The sequence below is a fragment of the Psammomys obesus genome, unplaced genomic scaffold (genome assembly GCF_907164565.1).
Source record: "Psammomys obesus unplaced genomic scaffold, mPsaObe1.curated_primary_1811, whole genome shotgun sequence".
Lineage (NCBI taxonomy): Eukaryota > Metazoa > Chordata > Mammalia > Rodentia > Muridae > Psammomys > Psammomys obesus.
In genome coordinates, this window is record NW_026591497.1 from 1269742 (window position 1) to 1293555 (window position 23814).

The window sequence follows — 23814 nt, forward strand, 5'->3', positions numbered from 1 at the left end:
ATGTTCTGAGTGCTCGGGCTGCTTCAGGCGTCTCCCTCCACCCCAGGGGCTTTTACAATGTCCTTGGCAACTTTTGATACAGAGGGTAAAAGAAAACCGCTCAGAATTAATACTGTGACAACACTGAAAAAGCAAGAAAAGGAACACAGCTCACAAGCCTTCAAAGGCGCCGTACAAACGGGCGCCACCTCTGTGCTGGAGGACAGGGGAGCTATCTGGTTTCACCCTGGTTTTCTCACTGGCCACTGTGAACTGAGGCTGCAAGTGCCACCAAGTAAGAAAGCAGAGACTTGCACAGCTGAAGGACCGCAGGCAGGACAGCTGCTACACAGCGTCTTTCAACAACCATCTGGGCCAGGATTCACAGGAGTTAACGTGGACACTGTCCGAGAAGTTCCCACTGCGGCTGTGGGTTCTCAGGCTGCAGCACAGAAATCACAATCTCACCGCATGCCCAGCCTGGGCCCACCACACACGGCAGCCCTTTAGGTCCCAGAGCAGCCTTCGCTGAACACGCCTAAAGCAGACTTTCCATACGTGGATTCAGGAGGGGTGGGGCAGCGCCAGCAACAAATTTGCTGGATGAATTTTGAAGAAAAAGGATGCTAACTGCCTTCCTACTGCCCTGGAGACCAAGAAACTGGTCCAACCTGGAGACCCTTTCTCAGTCTTCCCATTTTTCTGGTGGTCATGACTTAGGGAGGGGGCGTTTAGTGAGTACAGGCTAGAGACACTGATTAGCAGGCAGCGAGGAAGCCCCTCCCCACTCTATATGGTCCAGCATGTCGGTACACCAAGATGGACACAGTACACACGTGGGTCTCTCACGTGGGTCTCTCACATGCTTATGAGCTACTGATACATGTGAGAGATGATGTACACAACCAGGTATGGAAGCAGGTAGTTTCTACTGCCAAGTGCCTGCACTGTGCGACTGGTGCTCCTGATGTGCTCTTAACCTAGAAAGTCTCAGGCTGACGGGTTAGGGTGTGGCCCCTCCCGGAGGCAGGAGGGTCCAGCCTATGCAGTGACCTACTAGGCTTCAGGAAGATCTAGGGCTGTTCACTCCCCACCTCTACAACAGTTTTGGGAGGCAGGTGCCCAAAGATTAGCCTAGGAAAAAAAATATACTCCACAACCTACAAATGAACAGCCAGGCTACAGAGTCCTAACAAATCCTGCCACCTGCCAGCTTGACCTAGAGCAATACACATGGCCCCAGCTGGTTCTGCCTTCTTCTCATCTGACCAGGAAGTGATGCTTAAAATTTTCGAGTACAGCTGGGCAGTGGTGGCACATGACATTAATCCCAGCACTCAGGAGGGACAGGCAGAAGGATTTCTGTTGAGTTCAAGGCCAGCCTGGTCTACAGAGTAAGCTCCATTCCAGGACAGTCAGGCTGCTTGTTTGCCTCTCATGGCCCTCCAGGGTCCCTGTCTGTGGGACGGCCACAGGCCTGGCCACTGGTGGCCTGCCCTTAGTTCCCAGGGGAGTAGCTAAGGAAGCAGCCATTTGCAAGACTACTTCCTAATCAGTTCTAAAAATGAGCTTGAGGACTGCCCCTCCACTGTGGGGACCAGGAAGACACATCTAGGACCAAGCTGACAGACTAGTCAGCACAAAGCAGAGCCGAACAACCACCAGATGGCGGTCAAACAGGACTTAAGAGCATTCCAGCCACTCCAAGCCAGCACTTGGTACTATTAACTCTCAATCTCTTCTGCTCCACATAGACTGGGTTCCTATAGGACTGATATCGAATATTTTTTTCCAGGTCCTTCACAGAATAGTTACATATCTTCTTTGGGGAAGTATAATTTAAATGATTTTAAATACAGTTGCATTTTCTTATTATTGTGTTTTTATTTTGTTTTTTGACAAAGTCTTATATATCGCAAGCTGGCCTCAAACTTGTTCTGCAGCCAAGGATGGCCCTTGGCCTTCTAACCCTGCTGCCTACAGGTTTGCACCGCCATGCTCTACTTTGCAGTTCTGGGGAATCAAACCCAAGCACTCATGCATGCCAGGCAAATGTGGTATGAATTGTTACATTCCCAGTCCCTAGAGTTCTTTATGTGTTCTGAATATAGGAATTAGGTCTGGACTTATGTTTTAGAGCTACTCTTTCCTGGTAAGTGGCTTGTGTTTGTCTTTTCATTACTCTATCAGGTTGGAAGCTTAATGCAATGTAACTTAACAACCTTTATAAAGATCATGCTGTATTTATATTTCTGTATATCGCCTGAGAAAAAATTTCCCCTTCTATCTTCTCACAGAAGTTCCATACTTTAGCATTTTCTAGTCTGGCTTATGAGACTTTTGACTCACTCTGGAGGAAAGTAGCAGATAGGCTGTCAAGGCCAGCTGCCTGTCCCAGCTACTAGTTCAAAGACGCTGCTTTCTCTATTGAATCATGCTTCCTTGCTTGACAAGTACGACCGGGCCATATCGGCATCACTTCAGTACTTTGTCTTATCGATGTACAGCTGTTTCCACCTATACCATCCTGCTTTGATTAATAAGATGAAACTCTAGGTCCTAAGTTAGGCATCATAAACCTTCTCTCTTTGTAAAAAACCGTTTGGGCTATTTTAGCTTTTTTGCCATTCGAGATAAGGAATACACCAGCTGTGCGTGGAGAGGTGGCTCAGAGGTTAAGAACACTGACTGTTCTTCCAAAGGTCCTGAGTTCAATTCCCAGCAACCACAAGGGAGCTCATAACAATCTATATTGAAATGGTGCCCTCTTTTGGTACACAGGCACACATGCAGGCAGAATACCGTATTAAAATAAATAAATAAATCTTAAAAAAAAAATACAACAGCTGCCATTTTGGTGGCGCTTATAGCTGTATCTATGGTTAATTTGGGGAGAATTAACATCCAGGAACATGATATCTTTCTTTTTATTTAAGTCTTTAACTTTGTTCTTCCCTCAGTGTTTGCTGGCAGCAAAGTTTACAGTTAGATAATTCTTATTTTGGGGTACTAGTTTAGGTGGTGCTTTCTGTAAATTTTCAGTGCTTAACTGTTACCAATAGTATACATAAATCAATGGATTTCTGCATACTGAACTTATATCTGAAGACCTTGCTAAATACATTAGTAGTTCTAATAATTTTTCTGTGGATCCTCCAGGACATTTTTTGTAATTACATCATTTGCAAAGAGGGAGGATTTCTTGTCCCTTGCTGCAAATGCTTATCTTCCACTTCCTCTGGCAATGAGTCTGGTCTTGGGTAAGCGCTGGGCCCTTGCACTGCTAACGGGAAGCGATGTAGCTGCTGAGGCTTTGCTCCTATTGTCTCTACTTCTAGCGGCAGGGCCGGCCCTTGGTGCAGACCAGTAATTCCTAGGAAAGGTCTGTGTGCAAAAGATCCTGTGGGAACGGGCACAGTAGGGCAAGTTCCAGTTGACCTGGGGAAGTGGTCGCAGAAGGTCTGGTCTGCCACATTAAGGTTCTGCTCTGCTTGAGAAGTCCCCATGGTGGGCAGGCCTACAGGCTAAGCGCAGCACAGCGCAGATGGGCCACCCTACCTAGCCTGATCATGTCTTCAGAGCCCAGACTGAGTGGCAGGGCAGCACCAGCACTGGGCCAGCCCCAAGGAGCGGAACCCTGAACTCAGATATTGGTATTTGTATAGTGGAGGCATCCATGAGAAGTTCTGTGGGAAGGAGGAGGTCCAAGTGTCAATCCCCCTGATCCTATGCTCTCTGCATCCTGGTGGGGTTTTGCCAAAAGCACAGCCTTTGCACTGACTGAAGCTAACTGCACGTCTGATGGTACGTGTGCCAGAGTGCCTGCTTCTGTCCAGCCTCAGACACAGCCTCTAAAGGACAGTTCTATTCTCCTAGCAGCCCTCCTGGAGGGACAGTGACGGCAATTCGGCTCAGGGGACAGTACTCACTGCTATGGCCTCATACTCCAAGCTCTAGCCTCCCTTCCACAGAGCTCCTAGAGGATGAAGATCAATCTTCATGCCTTCCCAACCAGCTATTTTGCTGGGCCTGCCCACATCACTTTCACACCGTGGCATCAAAGGAAAAAATAAATTGATGCTTTTAAAATTCATACTCCCTGAGACCTGAGTGCATGCTGGGATGTCAGTGGCTGGATATACAGCAAAGAAGGGCGCCATGTGGTGTTCTGAGCAGAACTCAAACCTGTTGGGTTTCCCCACCAGTAGTAGATACAGGACCTAGGGCTTTGCACATGCTAGATAAATGCTCCATCACTGAAAACATCAAAGCCACATGAATGTTCTTCTGTTTCAAGCGGAAGGAGGACAGTAAGCCTGAAACTTGGCCACCTAGTGTACATCTTAGAGCACCACCTGGTGGTGAAGTTTTGTCCTAACACTAGGGCATAATCTTTCTGACACTGATGACTACGGCAAGGACTATTTATTCAACTACCTTCTACATCACACCACAATACAAGGAGGAAGAACTCAAATGTTCATGTAAATTTCAAGTTTATCTCTATTCTTAACAAGTGAAGCTGGAGAGATGGCTCAGAGGTTAAGAACACTGCTCTTCCAGAGGTCCTGAGTTCAAATTCCATCAACCACATGGTGGCTCACAACCATCTATAATGAGATCTGGTGCCCTCTACTGATGTGAAGGCATACATGCAGATATTGGACACATAATAATAATGATAAAAAAAAAAAAAAAAGGGGAAGCTGGGTGTGGTGGCGCATGCCTTTAGTCCCAGCACTCAGGGAGGCAGAGGCAGGTGGATCACTGTGAGTTCAAGGCCAGCCTGGTCTACAAAGCAAGTCCAGGACAGCCAAGGCTACACAGAGAAACCCTGTCTTAAAAAAGGAAAAACAAAACCAAAAACTAAAAAAGTGAAAGACAGGTCTGAAGCTGCCAATTTGTAAACTAGCAGCCATGCTGAGAGTCAAGCTTATTTGTAAATACTACCTTAGAGTGGAAAATAGGCCATGTGAAGGGAGGCAGTCACAGGGGACTTTCACAGACGCCTACTGAGGCCCATGACCAGCTACATGAAGTAGTCGCTGTCAGCACTGCTGTCATGTACCATGTACAAGCTCCTGAGCGTCCTCACCACTGCTTTCGGCCAGGGGTGGCTGTCTCACCTGGGTCCAGACACATGAACTTGCAGCACTCCTTGGGGTCCTTGCGGTACTGCTGGCACCCTTGGGGCCGCTCACACAGAGCAGCCACACACATCTCAGGCTCCCCTCGATGGCAGGTACAGCTCAGGCACGGGTCGTCTCCCTTGGGGGTGAAGTAGAAGCCTTCATCCACCACATTGTCTTTGATATCAACACATGTCTGACCTGCAGGGGGCACATGCACGGACGGACGCGTTACCAGCAGCGCTGAGCCCCGGCTCCCCACCACCACTGCACCTCTGGAGGGAACAGGGCAACCGAGGACTGGCCGCATCTTATGCAAGTACTCCCTGTACAGCGTGCTATGGGTCTGAGGCAGTCACCACACACACACACAACTGGCCAAGACAAATGGAGGAGCCCACCAGCTCAGAACAGGAATGGCAGATTTCAGGGTAAAGGTCCCCACAGAAGCATTTGCTTTTAAGGTGCTTGGTTAATGTATGAGCTTTTCTGAGTACTAAGTGTAGATGTTATGGATATTAGCTCTTTAAAAACTGGAGTGTGTTTAGACTGGGTCCCTAGGTACTGCTTGGCAAGATGGTCCCCCGGAGCTGAGGTGTGTGTAGTAACCAGCACAGAGGCAGCTCCTACAGACTACAGCAAGGCAAAGGGCTACAGCCAGCCCCTCAGGCTAGTCAGCAGATGTGACAGCTGTACAGGGGAGGGAAAGCATGAGGAAAGGGACTGGCATGGGCGTGTCCACAAAGAGATTTTGGAAATCTTATGGCTCTCTTCTGTTAGAACTAGGATCAGATTACCCACACGGCCATCAACGTTCAGGGGAAGAAAGATAGAACTTTCTCTGCTACAACAGTGAGAAAAGAACAAGGAAAAAGAAACATGATCTGCAGAGAACCATCAGATCCATTAAGCATCCCATGTGTCAAATGCAAGTGCCAGGAGGAGAAGGGAGCAGAAAACTAGTTTTAAAATGCTGTCTGGGCATGTCTCCAATGCAGTAAAAACAAGACCCTACATGCAGGATATGCAACAGACACTAAACAGGATTAAAGACAAAAAATTTCACAAAAGGGCACATTACAATAAAAACACTGAAAATCTAACAGGACCATCCAAGCTTTTGACACTGTCCCATGACATCATCTACAAATGTGTTGGGCTCCATAGCTACCCTGCAATGCATCAGCTGCAAGCATAGATACAAGGTGAAGATATGTTTTTTAAATATTTTCTTTACATTGGCGTTTTTATCTGTATGTATATCTGTGTGAGGGCATAGCGTCCCCTGGAACTGGGGTTATAAACAGCTGTGAGCTACCATGTGGGTGCTAGGATTTGAATCCAGGTCCTTTGGAAGAGCAGCCAGTATCCTTAACCATTGAGCCATCTCTCCAGCCCCGGACAAGGTAAAACTATTTAAAGTAGGACACAGGAAATGACTTGTGGCTTGTAAGGGACCCTGGTAAACTTAACAACTAACTTCTCAGAAGAAACAACTGTAGGCAACATAAAGGGCTTAAAGGAAAACCAGACACAGCGAAGGTCTGAGCGGAGAGTTTGAGTGGATGTTTGAGTGGACAGTGTGACTCAGTGGTAGAACGCTTGCCTAGCACACATGAAGGACTGGGCTCAGTCTAGTGCACCCTGAAGGGCAAAGTAAACACTTGCCAAACAAAATCTGCAATTGCTGAAGGACTTGCCTTAAAGAACTACCAAAGGAAGCTCTTCAGGCTGTGGCAAGTTAGTCCAATACAGCAACTCAAATCCACACCCAATGCAAGCTGCACAGGAGGCAATTATAATCCAATGTTTCTTCCCTCTCTCTCTCTTCTTCCTTTCATTATTTCTTTTATTTTTCCCCTCTTCAAAACGGGGTTTCTCTGTGTAACCCTGACTGTCCTTGAACACAGAGATCTGCCTGCCTCTGCCTCCCAAGTGCTGGAACTAAAGATGTGTGCCATCACTAACCAGCTCTTCTCTCTTTTTGATACAGGATCTCACTGTGTAGCCTTGCCTCATTATGTAACTTGCAGAGAGCCATCTGCTTCTGCATCCTTAGTGTTGGGAACAAAGCTGACCATCACTATACCCAGCTTTCCTTCTTCTCTTACCTGATTAAAAAGCAACTGTGATCGATCAATGCAGCATAGTCCAATGGCAGAACATTTGCCTAGCATGTGGGAGCCTCTGGGTTCTATGCTCACACCAATTAAAATTTTTTTTTCTTTATTATTATTATTTATTGCAATTTATTCATTTTGTATCCTGGCTGTAGCCCTCTCCCTCATCTCTTCTGGGTCCCACCCTCCCTCCTTCCCCTCCTTATGTCCCTCCTAGTCCATTGGTAGGGGAGGTCATCCTCCCCTACTATCTGAACCTTGCCTATCAGGTCTCATCAGGACTATCTGGATCCTCTATCTCAGTGGCCTGAGTCAGGCCACCTCGCCAGAGGAAGGTGACCAAAGAGCTGGCCACAGAGTCCAAGTCAGAGACTGCTCCTGCTCCCTTTACTTGGGAACCCACTTGGAGACTGAGCTGCCCATGGTCTACATCTGAACAGGGCGGTCTAGGTCCTCTCCATGCATGGTCCTTGGTTGAGTCATTAGTCTCTGCAAGACCCCCTGAGCCCAAATTTTTGCTCACACCAATATAAAGAGATTACTAAATAAATGTATCAACGGCCATATAAAATAGTACGTACTTATCCAACTGTCAGCTCAGCTGTATACAGAAAACATATGCCTAACAAATGTTCTAAAACAACGTGCATGCTGGAGTAACTGTATTACATGAAGGAATCATGAACTCAACTTCACAACTTATATAAAAAAATAACTCAGTGTCAATATTGTAAGGACGCTGGAGAGATGGGTTTGTGTGGCTAAGACCGCTGGTTGTTCTTCCAGAGGATCTGGGTTTAGTCAGTCCTCAGCATGTTTAATAAAATAATTTTGTTTCATTAAAGCCCCTGTGAAAGCCAGGTGTGGTGGGGCACACATTTAATCCCATCACGTGGGAGACAGAGGCACAGTTGGATCTTTGAGAAACCGTCTTGAGAAGCCAAACAAAAAACCAAACCACCCCTGTGAAAAATTAAGACAAATTATAGATTGTGGAAAATGTTTGCAAACCACCTATCTGATACCTAGAATACATAAAACAAAACAGACAGAAAAAACCTTTAAAATTCAACAGTAAAAGAACTGATAAACAACCCAAATAGGAAATAGAAAAACGGCACAGACAGACATCAGAACAATGCGGATATGAAAAGCTATTTAGGGCGGAGGAGATGGCTCTCTGGGTAATGCCTGCTGTATAAACTTCAGAATCTGAATTCTAATCCCACATTGAGTCAGGATGGCCATGTAGGTCAGCAACTCCGGCTCTGGGGGTTAGGGGAGAGAAAAGCAGGTCTAACGGACCACTGGCCCTCTCTAAAGCAAAAAGCTCCAGTTTCAGTGAGAGATCATCTCAGAATATGAGGTGAAGAAGCAACTTCTACATCTTGGCATCCACGTGTACCTGTGCTAAGGGCAGGCCAGCCTTACCTTCCCCTGGCATGAAGGCTCTCCCGAACAACAGACCAAGCTGCAAGCACCAATGTCTGCTGTCATGAACAAATGTTTGCTTTTTAATGAAAATTAAGAGCCCCCACCATGCTCTCAAGAGCGGCCAGCAAAAGCAGAGCCAGCTCTAACACAGAGACTACGAAAGTCCGCAGCCCTGTACAGTAGGGCCTAACGGCAAAGACAGGTCGAGCACAAGGTCAGATGGTATCTTAGCTGCTGTTCTATTGCTGTGGAGAGAGACCACGACCAAGGCAACTCTTCTTTAATAAATGTTTTTTATAATTTATTTATTCATTTTTATGTGCATTGGTGTTTTGCCTGCATGTATACCTGTGTGAGAATGTCAGATCTTGGAATTACAGACAGTTGTGAACTGTCATGTGGGTGCTGGGAATTGAACCCAGGTCCTCTTGAAGAACAGTCAGTGTTCTTAACCACTGAACCATCTCTCCAGCCCCCCAAGGCAACTCTCATGAGACACACTTTCTCCAATAAGACCATACCTCCCAGTTCTTCTAATTCTTTCAAATAGTGCCACTCCCTAGTGAGTAATCGTTCAGGTATGAGCCTATGAGGTCATTTTTATCCAAACCACTACAGATGGGAAATTTAATCAAAAAATGAAAAGATCAAGCAGGCACAGACAGAAAGAGTAAAGCAAGTGGCCCTCTAACAGGCTCTTGAGTACGCCTGACATACAATGGCAAGAACTCAGAGGAGAGAAATGAGGCCAAGACAAAATGGTGGGCAGAGGCAATGATTCTGGACTGGATTCCAGACTGGGAAAACAACAAACAAACAAACAAAAACAAAACAAAACAAAACAAAACAACAACCAGCAGTAAAAGGACATTATGGGAACCACTGACAAAACTGGAACAATAGATTGTTAATGATGGTATGGTATTACAGTCAAATGAAATGTCCTGAAGTTGAAAAATGTACTACGCTTACATAATAGTATGTCTTTGTTCTTACTAAATACACTACATTGATATAAGTCCGTAGTATCTCTAATTTCCCACAGACATTGAATTAGTAGGACAAACACAGTTAGGTCACACAAAGAACATTACAGTGTCTTCGGAGCTTTTCCCTAGGTTACACCCGGTTCCCCCTGCTTTCCCCTCCCAGGGCAGATGGCCCTACAGTCTTGTCTGTCAGACATACAAAGACAAGATTATCTTCAACATGCATAGATTTAGAGAGTGCAGGGAACTGCTTCCTAGTTTACTGCTGCTTCAGCTTCCCAGCAGCCCTACCCCAGAGGGTAGCCTGGCTGTAGATAGGCAGGGAGCTCTCATCTGCTGTCAAGCCTTGGCTTCAACCAGCACAGCAGATGGTGACAGCAGGCACAGGATATACAACACCAGGAGAAGCTGGAAACAGCCACATTTCATTATCGCCTGTGCTGCTACTGACAGCACAGGCACAAAGTAGGTAATCAAAACTCAAAGGGTGATGGAGTGGTTTTAATGAGTCTATTATGCAGTAAAGTGGCCATTCTGCCATGTTACAGATAAAGATTTCGGCCTGCTACTAGGCGTGATGGCACACACCTTTGATCCTAGCACTTAGGAGGCAGAGGTAGGCAGGCCTTTGTGAGTTTTGTCAACCTGCTCTACAAAGTGAGTCCAGAACAGGCAGGACTCTGTTACACAGAGAAACTCTGTCTCGAAAAACCAAAAAAGATTTCAGTCCAATGGAAAGTGTTATGTGATCTTTAAACACTTAAGGGCAGAGCCTGAAGACCATTACTTAGTCTTTGTTAAATCTCATCTGACTACACCAGGAAAAAGGACTAGACTGCCGGAATACTAGCGGAGTCTTTTAATGTTCCATGCTTACACAGGCTGTTCTTATTTTAGCTACATTCTAAAACTCAAGCAGGAGAATAGGCTTTGATGGGTACTGTACCAGAGAGTGGAGGAGCCAACCACATCATTCCAGAGGTGGAGGGTATGTAATTGGCAGCTGTGTTAAGCACATTCTAATCACAGAACAAGATTACTTATTTTATTCAACAAATGCTGAGAGATGGAAAAGCAGGAGCCCTATAGAAAAATTCATGCCCATTGCTAAGGCAGTCAAGGAGTACTGCAGCTACACCTCCCCAGACCTGGTAAGAGAATTTAACTAGCATGACAAAGACAGTTCTGACAGATTAGACAGTACCCTGGGGTCAACCTTATTTAGAAAAAATCATCTTGGGAAAAACGCTTGTCTTCCAAGACTGATGACCTGAGTTCAATCCAGATGGTGGAAAAACAAGTCTGAGGGTTGTCCTCTAACTCAACATGTGTACACACGTAAGCGCTCAAAGACACACACAGACACGATGCTTAAAAAATAATACAAAGAATCTTTCTGCTGACGTTTGTTCAAAGAGCAAGGCTGCGGCTGGGGAAGTGAGCAGCAACAGCCTGGAGCCCAGTTATCACACACGGCGTGCTGTAGAGGACCAACGCAGGCTTCCACACTTGGTTCTACCAACCTCATGAAGGGCTGCAGTGAGGCTGGACCCAGCATGTCATCACAACCTAGTATGACCTATGTCGTGTCATAAAATCGACTTTACGGTTATTTAGGCTGGGGAAACAGACGAGAGGCAATCTTCCCAAGACCTGCTCTATCTGGGTGGTTGGTACTGAGATCTTAAGCATGATGTGAAATAGTAAACACACACCACACACAGGAGCATGTCATGAGCACATCAGCATGCTGACGGATAAGACACAAGGCAACTGTGCTTCACTTCAGCTGAGTATTTGAAGCTTCCGGGCATTAACTAAGTGTGTTTTAGTTCTGTTTGTACACTGAGATTTTGTATATTGGTCAATTATCCAAGAGACTTGGTGGGAATTATCAGTATGTAGATAGTTTGATACTGCTTGAATTGGATACTGCTGAGCAGGCAGTGAGGGGCTGGTTTATATTCCATACTTTTTGGTTTTTCTCAAGACGGAGTTTCTCTGTGTAACTCTGGGTGACCTGTAACTCGCTTGGTAGCCCAGGCTGGCCTCAAACTCCCAGAGATCTACCTGCCTCTGCCTTCTGAGTGCTGGGATTAAAGGAGTGAGCTACCCGTATTCTATACTTTATATGATGAAAGAGTAAAAGAAAGAGACAAACTGTAGTAGAGGGAATAAAAATGGCCAAGGAGAGGGTGAATTCAACTTGGCCAGTAAGCACTCTCTCTCTCTCTCTCTCTCTCTCTCTCTCTCTCTCTCTCTCGCTAGGCCACTGCATATCCCTAGCTGTCCCACCTCTAGTTTCCTATTTCCCTCAACCACCAAGGGTTTCCTCCAGAAGAGCAGCCAAGAGAGTCATGGATGCCTCTTGATTACTTGTTTTAAAAGGAAACACTGTTGGACCGGCACTACAATGCCATTTCTCATTAAAAACAAACAACCTGGCTACCAACATTGGCATATTCAAAACCTAATGCCTTTCTAATAAAGGCAAAATATTTTTTTTTTTTTTTGAGATAGGGTCTCACAGTGTAGCCCTGGTTGGCCTAGAACTCAAGAGACCCACATGCCTCTACCTTCCCAATGCTGGTATAAATAGTGTGCACCAACAGGCCCAGCAAAATGTGACTTTTCTATACGTTCCACACAAGTTATTGTTAACTTTTAATATGTTGAATACTTTCTTTTTGATAACTGGATCTCTATCTGATTCTTTCATTTCTATCTAAAAACCTTAAAAGAATTTTTAAATTAATTTATTCACATGTGTCTTGTGTCGTGTGTGTGTGTGTGTGTGTGTGGTGGGTGTGTATGTGTCACAGCGCAAATGTGCAGGTCAAAAGACAACCTGGGGAAGGTGGTTCTTTCCTAATACCAAGTGGGTCCTGGGCACTGAACTCAGGTTATCAGACTCAGCAGCAAGCACCTTTACCTGCTGAGCCATGTCACGGTCCTTGGGATATTTTTTAGTGCCAATTGTTGACTTACTTATTGTGGAAAGCTAATTTTGTTTGTATTTTATAATATCTGAATCATGAAGAAAAAGTTGTACCAATAAACTTAAATTAAATTACATTTTAAAAATAACAAAAATATGGGAATGTACCAAGTCTGGCTCACTTGGTAAGTACCAGCAAGTGAAATTCAGCAATGTAAAATACACAGACATCACAACATCAAATATGTTGGCAAGTGCCTGAGGTCCTAGCTACTTTGGGGCTGAAGACAGCTACTTGAGCCCAAGTGTTCAAGATCAGCATGAGCAACACAGTAAACCTAGAGCCAAAGAAAGTCTAGCAAACAGTGAACAAAGTGATAAGATTAAAGAAGAAAAACCTACACAACTCCCCAAACCAGAAAAAGCCTTCTTGTAAAACAATTACTTGGGTGACATGAATGCTCCTGGAGAAGAAGGAATAGGAAAGCAACTCCTCTACCCCTAAGGATCTATTTTAGAATCCTGCAGAAAGCATTAAGCTTGATGCTGACCCACCAGGCGAATGCATGGTCCTCCCAGTCAACACTACCGCAGACCTCCGCTAGAAGAGGTAAAGAAATCCAGGGGGAAGATTCTAAAGTCACAAAACTGTTGGCACAGGTATCTAAGAGAATCCCACACTACGAGGGAAAACCAAAACCAGGAGGAAAAAACCAAAAACCCTAAAACTGATGGAGGAGAGAAAATGGCACAGAAGAGCAAGGGCCAGAGAGAGTGGAAACACATGACTGCCATGGAGGTGCAGCCTGAGTTGTTATTCCCTTGAAGTGTGCGCTGACATTAACTGACAGAGAGCAGGGTCAGAACAGTCCCGGGTACCTGCAAGCTTGAGCAGAGGGAGGGAGCATCAACACACCAGGAGCGGAGAAAGGGATAGTTCAGAAGGTCAGAGCTTGAACCATGCATCAACAACTATAGGAGCTAGCAAGGCCAATTTTCCTCCTCAGCCCTTCCCAGAGGACTAGCTGGAAGGGGGCAGCCCTAGCTTTGCTCTTTGCTTGCTGTGTCTACAGTACAAGTACAGCCCTTGCTGTAAATTAGAGTGGGCGTAGGCGTGTTGGCAAAGGGCTGGGGAAGACTCCTGGCTCCACATATTAGAGAAGAGAGTTCACACAGAGCAGACAGCCAAGAGGATGCCCAGCTCATATATCACTAAGACTCTCAACACTACAGAGGTGCCACAGGCTTCCCAAGCCCTCAGATCACTGCTCTCACCCAATCTCTTCAAGACACTGAAGCATAAAGCAGGAACTGTCTCTGTTACAGGACAGGAAACCAGAGGTCAAGAATACCCATGGCTGCCCAGGCCTGAGAGCTGGAGGTGCGCTGGGTGGATCTCCTACACAGCACACATGGCGAGAGCTAGCGGCTGACCGGGACTCACTTCTTTTACACAGAAAGGAAGACTTCTCAGAGCAGCTCTCAGCATGCCAGCTGTGGAGGTCGTGGTGCCTCAGGGTAGGGAAGTGGAAACACTGGAGCTGGGCGCAGAATACATTGTCACTCTCAGACATGGCGGAGGCGAAGATGGGATCTGGGGGCAGGAACACCTCTGGAGATCCTGTGGGGAAGACTGAAGGTGAGGCTAGACTGTCATGCACCATCCTCAAGGGGGACCCTGTGTCAACAGGACGCCAACCACAGGCTGGAGGACTGCAAGAGCCAGAGACTGCTGTAGCTCCAGCAAAGGTCCCAGAAACACAGGCGGTATGCCGGCCTGGGTGCCTTCTCTGGAACCACTCCCCACTTCCGTGTGCCTTGACCCCCCCGGTGTCCCTACAAATCAGGTAGCCACTGGGAGGAAGGTGGCAGGGAGGGAGATGCCAACAGGGTCTTCTGAGTCAGGGTGGCTCCCTTGGTTTCCAACTTAACCACAAATACCTTTGAATGCTACTTCCCATTGACCTTCTAAGGAGTGGTTCCGGCCAGTGATCACATACTGGTAGCCAACCCAGAGCCTGGAGAGGACAGAGAGAAAGAGCTCAGGACCCAGGAGGACAGCCACTGATGACCACATGAGGCACAACACACATATAAATACATAGGTGTGTATCTAGTAGCACTGAGGATATTTATCATTTTTTGGTCCCAACGGCTCAAGTTTGCAAGGCAAGCAGTCTTCTCCTGCAGCATAACTATGTCTCCATTTTGGAGACTAGAACTGAGTTCGTGACTCTACTGACTCAGCCTCCTAAGTCATATATGGATGACATAACTGGAGCTTATCATGAAATGGCCCTCTTGCCACTTGTCTCTTAGGTCATCATGCTCCCCTGGCAGAATGGCAATTGTGCTACTGTTGGGAAGCAGCAGGTAACTGGCAGCGAACACTGACCATCTTTCGACCCAAAGAGAAGGAGAGACAACTGGCTGCCATTTCCAACCTCCAGCGCTACAGCACAGATAGGGCACATGGTGCTTTCTAAAGGTACCAGAGCACTCAGGTACATTCCTGCTCCATAAGCCAAAGCCCCACAAATACTGAGCCTTTAGGTCGGCTGCCACTTTTCTGCTTCCTCTAAATGAGCAGGGCATGGAGTTCAGGTGGCAGACTGCCTGAGCTAGGCCTGGCACATGCCCTGCACCCATCAATGATCCCATGTGCATGCACTTGGAAGCCTAAGTAGGGCCATAGGAAGCTCCCAGCATTGATGACAGGCCTCACTTTCTCAGAAGACATCCCAGCCACCTGTGTACTCTTCTTATCATGTCCAGTGCCCCACACTGAGCAGCCCCTTGGGATTGGGGTTAGCACACTCTGGCCACAATAACCAAGTGTAGCTGTATCCGTAGGGGAACCAGTGAAAGAGGCTGGTCCGTGGTCCCACAAAACAGTGACAGTGTCCTGTCTTCCTTGTTCCTTCACAAGCCCCCAACTTCATCTTGATGCCAAACTAGGCCCCTGGATCTCTACCTGCTTCTACTGATGGGGATTTGTCTTCCCCAAATGTGGGCTGCCAGTGACTACTTAGCAGTGAATAGACTTTGAACCCAGGACTCACTTGCGCTGGTCTTTCCAGCCGAAGCTCCGCTCTGGCTGGTCCCATTCCTGAGCTAGGACAAAGCGCAGCTCCTGGTCAGTGGAGAAGGTGGCAAGTGAGCCATTCACACGCTGGCAGGTCTGCGCAGCATCCCAGTAGTTCTCGCCACTGAGGTAGACCCGGTAGCAGCTGGCTGTGCCTTCATAGTGGTGCCACCCAGTCGGGCATTTCCCTAGGAAGCATGAAGAACAGAAGGGGAGTTGTCCCCCAAATTAGGATCATGAAGTGAAGTTACATATGCCTTATCAACAACAGCCACACTTCAGAATCGCGCTGGAGAGCTCGGGCTTGAGGCGATTAATAGGCTCAAGGCAGGGCCTCCCCAAATAGCAGTGCTGGGGAAAATGTCCTAAACAGAAAGATTCTGGCTAAGTAAACAGAATCTAGGTGTGGGTCTCTGTTCACCACCCCTCCTCTTCCCTAGAAGTCAACTACCTCAGGCAAGGGCACTAGGTCAGTCCACTCAGCCTGAGTCAGATCAAAGATCCCCATCCTGCTGACAGTCATATACAATCCGCTTGCTTTTCCTCCACTCTTCTTCTCTCTGTCCCGAGAGAGAGAGAGGGAGAGGAGGGGGGAGGAGGACGGGAGAGAATATATGTCCTGGCAGCTTGACACCTAATGAATCATTTTACGCACAGAGTGGTCTAGGTCATTTGTCTGGCTGTGCCTTCACTGACAGTGATAAGCTCCTGGCCCTAAGATCACACTGATCACATTCTCCTAAAAAGCACAATTCAACCCAGGGAGCACATGTCTTCAGGGTCCTCTCAATCTTACATGGTTCTCCAGCCTTCTCAGGAGTCAGCAATTGCTGAGATAGTTTCTCTAACAGTTAATTCTCTGCCTACATCTGGTCAACAAAGCAGAATAATTACAGTCTCATTGAGGCCTTGGGAATAAGAAAATTGCCAGGAGTAGTTGTCTTGGCCTCTGCTGCCAGCAAGCCCACTGCTTCATCTTTTTTGTTTACACAGCAGGGTACCAACCAGCATGCCCCTAAAATAGCTCCATAAATCTAATTTCTGAGGACCCAAACCTGCCTCTCAGAGATGACACGGAGGAGGCGAAGCTTGCCACAGCTGGAGCAACTGAAGAGGTGGGCAGAGCCTGACTCCTGGACACCTCCAGCACCTCATTTTGTTGGGTGGTTCATGTGCCCCTCAGGCATGGGCAGTGCTGATACTATACACCTCAGTAGAAGCAGCACCCATTGTGTGCATCGCAGAATCTAGGGTGTTCAAACATGGGGTACTGTGATAACGACTCTTGCTTGTCTGCTTGATTTCATGTGGAATTAACTAAAACCCAAGTGGCTGGGTACATCTGTGAGGGTATGAAATCATTTGAGATGGGAAGCTCTATCTTCTAGAGGCAGCCTATAATAAAGCACATGGACGAAGGAAGCTTTCACTCTGCCTGCTGTCCTTGCTCTCACTGGCAAATCCATTCCTTCACTAGCATTAGAGTTTTGGGATTCCAATGTCTATTGAAGATGAGCTGAGATATCCTGCCTCACGGACTGAACAACTACTGAATTTTTAGACCTTTTTATTGGTAGACAACAATTAATAAACTAGCTGGACCACAACCTATACGACATTCTAATAAATCCCCTCTCCCTCTCAACAGATTCATTCTTATCAGTTTTGTTTGTATAGACAACCCTTATTATTGCAAGTACCACACCACCACCACCACACCCCTTCTCTTTGAGACGAGATCTCATCATGAAGCTCTGGCTGGCCTTGAATTCACAGAGAGCTGTCTGCCTCTAACATCCAGGTACACCTGGCTAGAGTACCTCTTATACTTTTATCAAAGCCAGTTGTAAAAAGATGTTATTTAAAAGTGTACCTGAAGGCCATAAACTGGTAAAACTTATTAGGAATTTATGCTCATGTTGTTATTTTCATCTTATGAATGCAGGTGTTTTGCTATCATCCTGCAGAGGCCAGAAGAGGGCTTTAGATCCCCCGGGACTTGAGTTAGAAGTTGCAGACAATTGTGAACTATCATATGGGTGCTAGTAATCAAACCCAGGGCTACTAAACAGCTGCTTCACCAGCCTGATTCTCATGTTTAGCTTTAAAGTGTGTGTGACTTATTAACAAAGACATAGGAATCCCAGGAAGAAAATGGCAAGCATGGCGACAGTCCTGTATGCAAGGATGGCAAGCTGGATAGCACTGTGCTCACTGTTAACGCCTTAGTGCGTAGAGCTGAGGGAACAGCCTCCCGCAAGAGACAGTATGGCTCAGTATAAACAGGACAGACTTCCTCAGGGTAAGGGTGAAGCAGCACTTATTTCAAGTGTCTTAACATGCTCAAACACTGGTTACACATTTGCCACATTCTCTCAGTTCCACTCAGAGCTCGAAAAACTATGGCTCCATGCAAGGGTAGGAGCTGTGAGGTGTGTTGGGAGCCTACAGGGTGGCTGGCCTTCCAGGACTCCTCACTGCACGGACTGTGCTGGGCTCAGGCAGTTACTATAGCTTGGTGGCCAAGCTCTAGGACTGGTGATGGTCAGCAGAGGGCACAGGCATGGGCTGAGTCATCTCATGTTGAGGCCATGGGCTCAGAGTTAGCATAGAAAACAGACTGGGTGCCCCAAGGCAGGTGCAGGAAACACCAGTTTCTGCCAAAGATCTGGCTGTTCCTGAACATAAGAAGTGTTATAACCTGAGAGGGCCTCAGCCTCTCAGGGTGGAGGGCATTTTAAACTATGCTTTGTTACAATCCTGGAGAAGTTTAATGTCGTGGGTTACTCATTTACTAATCCAGAAAAGGGAGAGTGTTTTCACTCTGCAGCTATGGAATCTCTCAGAGCCTAGTTCTCCACCTAGAAAAGGAGAACACAACTACAAAATTTCCTTAGGGTGAGTCAGTGTTACTATCTCTGAAGTGTGAAAACATGCAGCCTGGCTTTAGAGCTTTCTTGGGTACCAAGTCTCCTTTATCTCCAGAGCCAGATGCCTGTGGCAAGCTAGCATGAAGCCTCATTCACATCCTCCCAACATCCTCCAGGCCTGCTTTAGTAAACCCACACCTCAGCCCTGGCCTGGAGAGAGGCAGGGTTAAGTAAGGCTGCAAACTCCAGGCGGGATAACAAACACGTTAGTGGGCACTGTCTTAGAACAGGTCTGCAACTTACTGCTGAAGCGAACAGGCTGAGCCACATTCACGGTGTGGAAGTGTGTGGGGTCACCTCCTTTGGTCCGCCCCAGCCGCAGGTCCACAGTTTCCTTTCCATAAGAACGGGCCTCTCCAGTCACTTCTAAAAGCAAAAGAAGTGTGCTATGAACTCACTAGCAGCAGCCAATGTACAACTTTGCAGTTTGCCAGCACCAAGTCCAAAGGCAGCTCAGTGCTGGAGTGCTGGAAAGACCAAGTGCTGTGTGGCATGAGTCACAGTCTGAGTTTCTTTAGATGTTTACATTAAATAGGACAAGCATGCTTCTGGTAAAGGACACTTTTTACTTTATTTCTACTATGACTTAGGGTCTTGCCCTTTCGCAAGCATTTCTAGAACAGCCACGAGTTAGCCATTCTGGCTTCACACCGGTCAGCAGGGCTAGCTCTACAGGGATGCCCAGGGAGTGAGTTCTTCCTAAGGCCCAGGAGGCCTTCTCCTGCATCCCAGGTCTGGGAACCTGTTAGCATACAGGAAAGCCCAGTACATGCAGTCTTCTACCAGTGTCACTGCCCTGTGCCACCAGGCTGTAGGTCCCCTGGGGCTGTTAAGCTTCCAGGCCAGTGCCCCAGGACACAAAGCACTGGCCTGGGTCCTGGTGTGCAAAGGGTCTCCACGACAGTAGACACTGTAAAGAGGAGGCTGAAGAGAGGGGAACACTTTAGTTTTACATAGAATGATCTAACAATTTCCTTCACAAAGGAAGAGTGAACTAAAAGTAAGGTGACTGACCCAAGGTCTCTGAGCAGGGGACATCAGTGCCAACATGCCTCTTGGGCTTATCCATCTCCCACTCCACCTGCATCAGGACAATGTGAAGGCAGAGCAGTGTTGTTCTGCGTCTGACAGAAACCTGGGCTGTGACAGGAACAGAGAAATCTCTGGGATCTAAGGCTCCATTTCTCTCAGAACGATTAGAGCCCTCAGGGCAAGGCCTGTGCACTAGGCCAGGCTCCCTTTCTCATCAGGGGAGGTGAAAACGAGTTTTCCACTTGGGTGTTATGGTTAGCTCTTTTAAAATGAGATTGCTGGTACCAGATGGCAGTGGAGATTTGAGCATCCAAAAGCCTGTGATGATATTGCAGTGTTACAGCCCTTTGGTTAAGCCCCTGTAAGCAGGGGGACTAGGGGTGCGGGCAGACCGAAGACAGGTCCAGTGAGATGCAGTTCCAACCGGATGCAGGCAGCACGTGGCTGAGGTCCAGAAGCTCAAGGATGCTGGCCAGCCAAGGTTGGGAGAGGGGGGACCAGTAGCCATTCTTCAGGGAGCACTTCCTTCCCCAGAATAAATGATGAACCTCAGGCAGTCATGGTGAAGGAATAGTGAAAAATTTGATTTCGTGAATCAGGGACTTCTAACCCTTGGGCAGTGGGAGGAGTTTTGAGGGTGAATGCATTTGATTCGCTGGGGCTAGAAATGCCAGGGATAGTTGGTTTACATGTAATAACACAGCCCTCTCCTAAGAGAAGGAAAGTCGTACGTGATTATCCCATGGGTAGGGAACTCCAGGCACAGTTAAAGGTCATTGGTTGAAAGCCAAGACACCAAGACATCTCATTAGCATATAGCATGGGTACCTGCTCAATGGGTTTCTTATCAGGAAAGGGCTGGGCTTGTAATTCCCTTGAGAGCTATGCAAAGAGCCTTAGGATATCTGGGGTTCCCCAGATCAGGTGGAAAGGGAACCATGCTTAGAGGCTAGCTGGAAACACCAGGCTTCAACCTTAATAGCAGGATCTCACAGTAGGATACTGGGTATGCATGGCTGCCCTGGACAGTAAGATTAGACAGTGTAAAGAGGAAGCCATTACAGTGTACAGACTCTGTAATGGCTTTCCTCAGGCTAGCCTGAGACTGAAGATGTGACAAGGAATGACCTTACAAATTGCTTCCTTGATTCTATCACTATATAAAATTATAAATATAAAACTATATAAAATTATATAGTGATAGAATCAATTATATTGGATTTCTCTATATATCTCATTCCAATATCCTACATGCTAAAATTTTCTTAATAGGGTTCTCTCCTCTCATTATGAAACAATATTTAATGTAAAATATTTAAAGTGTTTAAAACTTAAAATATCAGTCATCACTATATTAAGTTTCTCCTAAGTCTCCTGTTTTCCTTATGCAAATCCTTAAAAATACTGGGATCAGGTCAGTGGTTGTATACCCAGCGTGCATGAGACCTGAGCTCCAGCTTCACAAAGACAAAAAGAAGAGGAAAAAGGGGGAAGGACGGTGGCGCTGGCAGAACCGAGAAGGGGGCGGTGTGTCTAGTTTGTAATAAAGAATATTTTCTGGTTTTGGCATGGCATTCTTCTCCTATGCCCACAATTTGTAGACATGGCTTTCTCGCAGTGTTCCCTGCACATTCCATCTGTATGTGTTTAAGACTTCCTGATGCTCTGGAGTGACACAGCCAGTCTCTTCTTACCCTGTCTGTGAGCCCTGGCACTCTGCTTGTCTGTGGTCTCCTCTGCCAGTGAGGCTTTCCAACGTGCTGGTCATCTGAATTACTGAAGTTTTATTTTCCAGTATCATTTCAGTTTGCTTCTTTTTCAGTATTGCTCTTTATATTCTATGTTCATTCTGCATGGACTTCTTTGTCTCATTCACCTTTGTTCTCTTTGCATTCACTCCTCTCATGTCTGGAAAAGTTTTCATTATACGCTTGAAGCCTTTGGAAATTCATCTACGTCACTATTACTGGGAGATTGTATTCAGGGATTGTGCATTTTGGATGAGACATATAGAAATCATGTCACTTGTGGTTTTCTTTTAAAGTTTTGTGTGTAGGTGTGTGTGTGTGTGGGGGGTCAAAGAACCTTCAGGATTCAGTTCTTTCTTTAACCCTGGGATCCAGGATTTGAACTCAGGTTGTCAGATTAAACACATGCGATTACTTGTGAGCCATTTTGTGAACCTTAAGGTGCTACTTGTGTTTGGGGTTGGATTCAGGAATTCGATCACTGAATTATTTTATTTTTTCACCACCTAGGTGGTGACAGTAGTTGAAGTATTGTTTCTGTTAGCCTGGTATTCAGTGTATGAGGCTCCATTAGCATTTTTCCCCATTAGTGAATACTATCTGCGACAACAGTCAATATTCAGGGGGAAAGCTCTACAAAAATAGTCAACTACAATGTAATCACCCTGAAAAAAACCTTCACATACAAATCTCATAAAAACCAGCCAAGAATTTAACAACAGTAATTTAAAAAAGTAACAACTCCTCCCCAAATAATCGCTTCTTAAATGCTAAGCACCTCGGGACACTGACAACGCTGTGTGAACTTACATGTCACTATGGATATGAGTGGAAAGAGAAGTTAAGAAACAAACACACACCGCAAGGCTGGTAATCAGTACTAGAATGGTAGGAAGCAGGAGACAAATAGAAGGGGAAAATATAGGGACAAAAATGTGGATGGGGATAAGGAAGTTTTAGCAAAGGGTAGACTGAAATGAAATAGGTAAAAATATAGTCTCAGATAACAGTCCCGTCTCAGAAAGCTGAGACACATGACTCCATGGATCCAGCCAGACTATGTTCTGGTAAAAGCAAAGAGTAAGATGAATAAGACAGTAGACAAAGAAGAAGATGAAGACAACAAAGATGACGAGAAAGGCCACAAAGAAGGAGGTGGGAGGAGGAGGATGGTCCTGGGCTGGTCTCCTAAATTATCTGTCATATTAAATAAAGAGGGACTGCACTGGGTAGAGGCAGACTGTGAAAACCTACTGGTCTGACTGTGAATTCCCTCTAGTTTCTTTTCCCTTCCTTCTCAGCTTTCTCCTCTACTCTTCTGCAATAGCTTTTTTGCACTTGTTCTTGTGGTCCAGTCTTCCTCTGCATGATAGTGAAGTCTCAAGAGGGTGGCTGGATCTCTGTGATTTCCTTCGGGTTCTGAGTGCAAACGCTGACTGCATTCCTAAGCAGCTCTGGCCAGTGTCCTGCTTGGAATCTGTGCAAGTTCCTGTGTATACTTTGGTTTCTACCAAAGGTTTTCAGCTGGCTGAGTGCTGTGCAGATCTGATTTTAAAGTTCCCTTCCTCAGTCTCACAGGACTCTATTGACAGCTCTTCTACCCTGTAGTGCCATGACACTTGGCTCTTGGGTTGCCACAACTGCGCAACAGAACTCTCCTGCTCTGCAGCGTCGCCAGTACCCAGCAAGGAGACAGGGCTCCCCCTTCGGTCTTCTCCATCAAACTGCCCTCTGCATGGCCTTTTCTCTAGTGCTTCCAGAGCGCCTAACCCCTTTCGGACTGTGCCTGAGGGTCACCGGCCACCTTCCTGGGGAAAATGTTTCCACTGTATTCTGTAGCATGGGCTGTCTTGGCCCTCTGAATTCTGAAATCACAGGTGTGAGCGGCCACACTGGGTCAGTTGTGTCACTCGCCAACAGGGAGAGGCCCATGCTGGGCAAGCAATCTGCCACTGAGCAGTCGCCTCAGCCCCTACTTGCTCATTTGTTTTAGGTTTTTGTCCATGTTTTCCTTTAGTTCTGTGAACACATTTAAGATAGTTAAGGTCTGCATTTCTTACAATTAAAAAGACATAAAAACAGAAAGGGGACTTCCTGGGAAAACAGGGATGAAACAGAGTAATGGGTAAGGACTGAATTTTATTATATACATGTATGAAACTGACAAAAAAATAAAAATAATCATTGTTGCCAGGCAATAGTGGTGCACGCCTTTAATCCCAGCATTCAGGAGGCAGAGGCAGGCAGATCTCTATAAGTTTGAGGATAGTCAGGGCTACACAGAAAAACTCTGCCCCCAAAAACAAAATAAACAATACAAAAAAAAAAAAAAAAAAAAAGAGGTCTCTGTTTTGCTACAGGGATAGGCCACGTTTTTCCTTTCTCTGTGCAAAAGCAGCCATCTCTCCTATCTTTGTAGCCTTGCTCTGT

The 23814-nt window shown here is 46.4% G+C and overlaps 1 protein-coding gene across 3 annotated transcripts in view; it reads right to left on the reverse strand.

Moving 5' to 3' along the window:
* Dgcr2 (DiGeorge syndrome critical region gene 2) overlaps positions 1-23814 on the reverse strand; it is a 61012-nt gene that overhangs the window by 4949 nt on the left and 32249 nt on the right. For 2 of the 3 annotated variants that reach the window (XM_055610254.1, XM_055610255.1), the window contains 5 exons: positions 18847-18970; positions 15652-15870; positions 14531-14607; positions 14034-14210; positions 5106-5309 (listed from right to left, as the gene is read on the reverse strand). In XM_055610254.1, the coding sequence (XP_055466229.1) occupies positions 5106-5309; positions 14034-14210; positions 14531-14607; positions 15652-15870; positions 18847-18970 (801 nt within the window). The remainder of the gene's footprint in view (positions 1-5105; positions 5310-14033; positions 14211-14530; positions 14608-15651; positions 15871-18846; positions 18971-23814) is intronic. The other variant, XM_055610256.1, reaches the window with a different exon arrangement.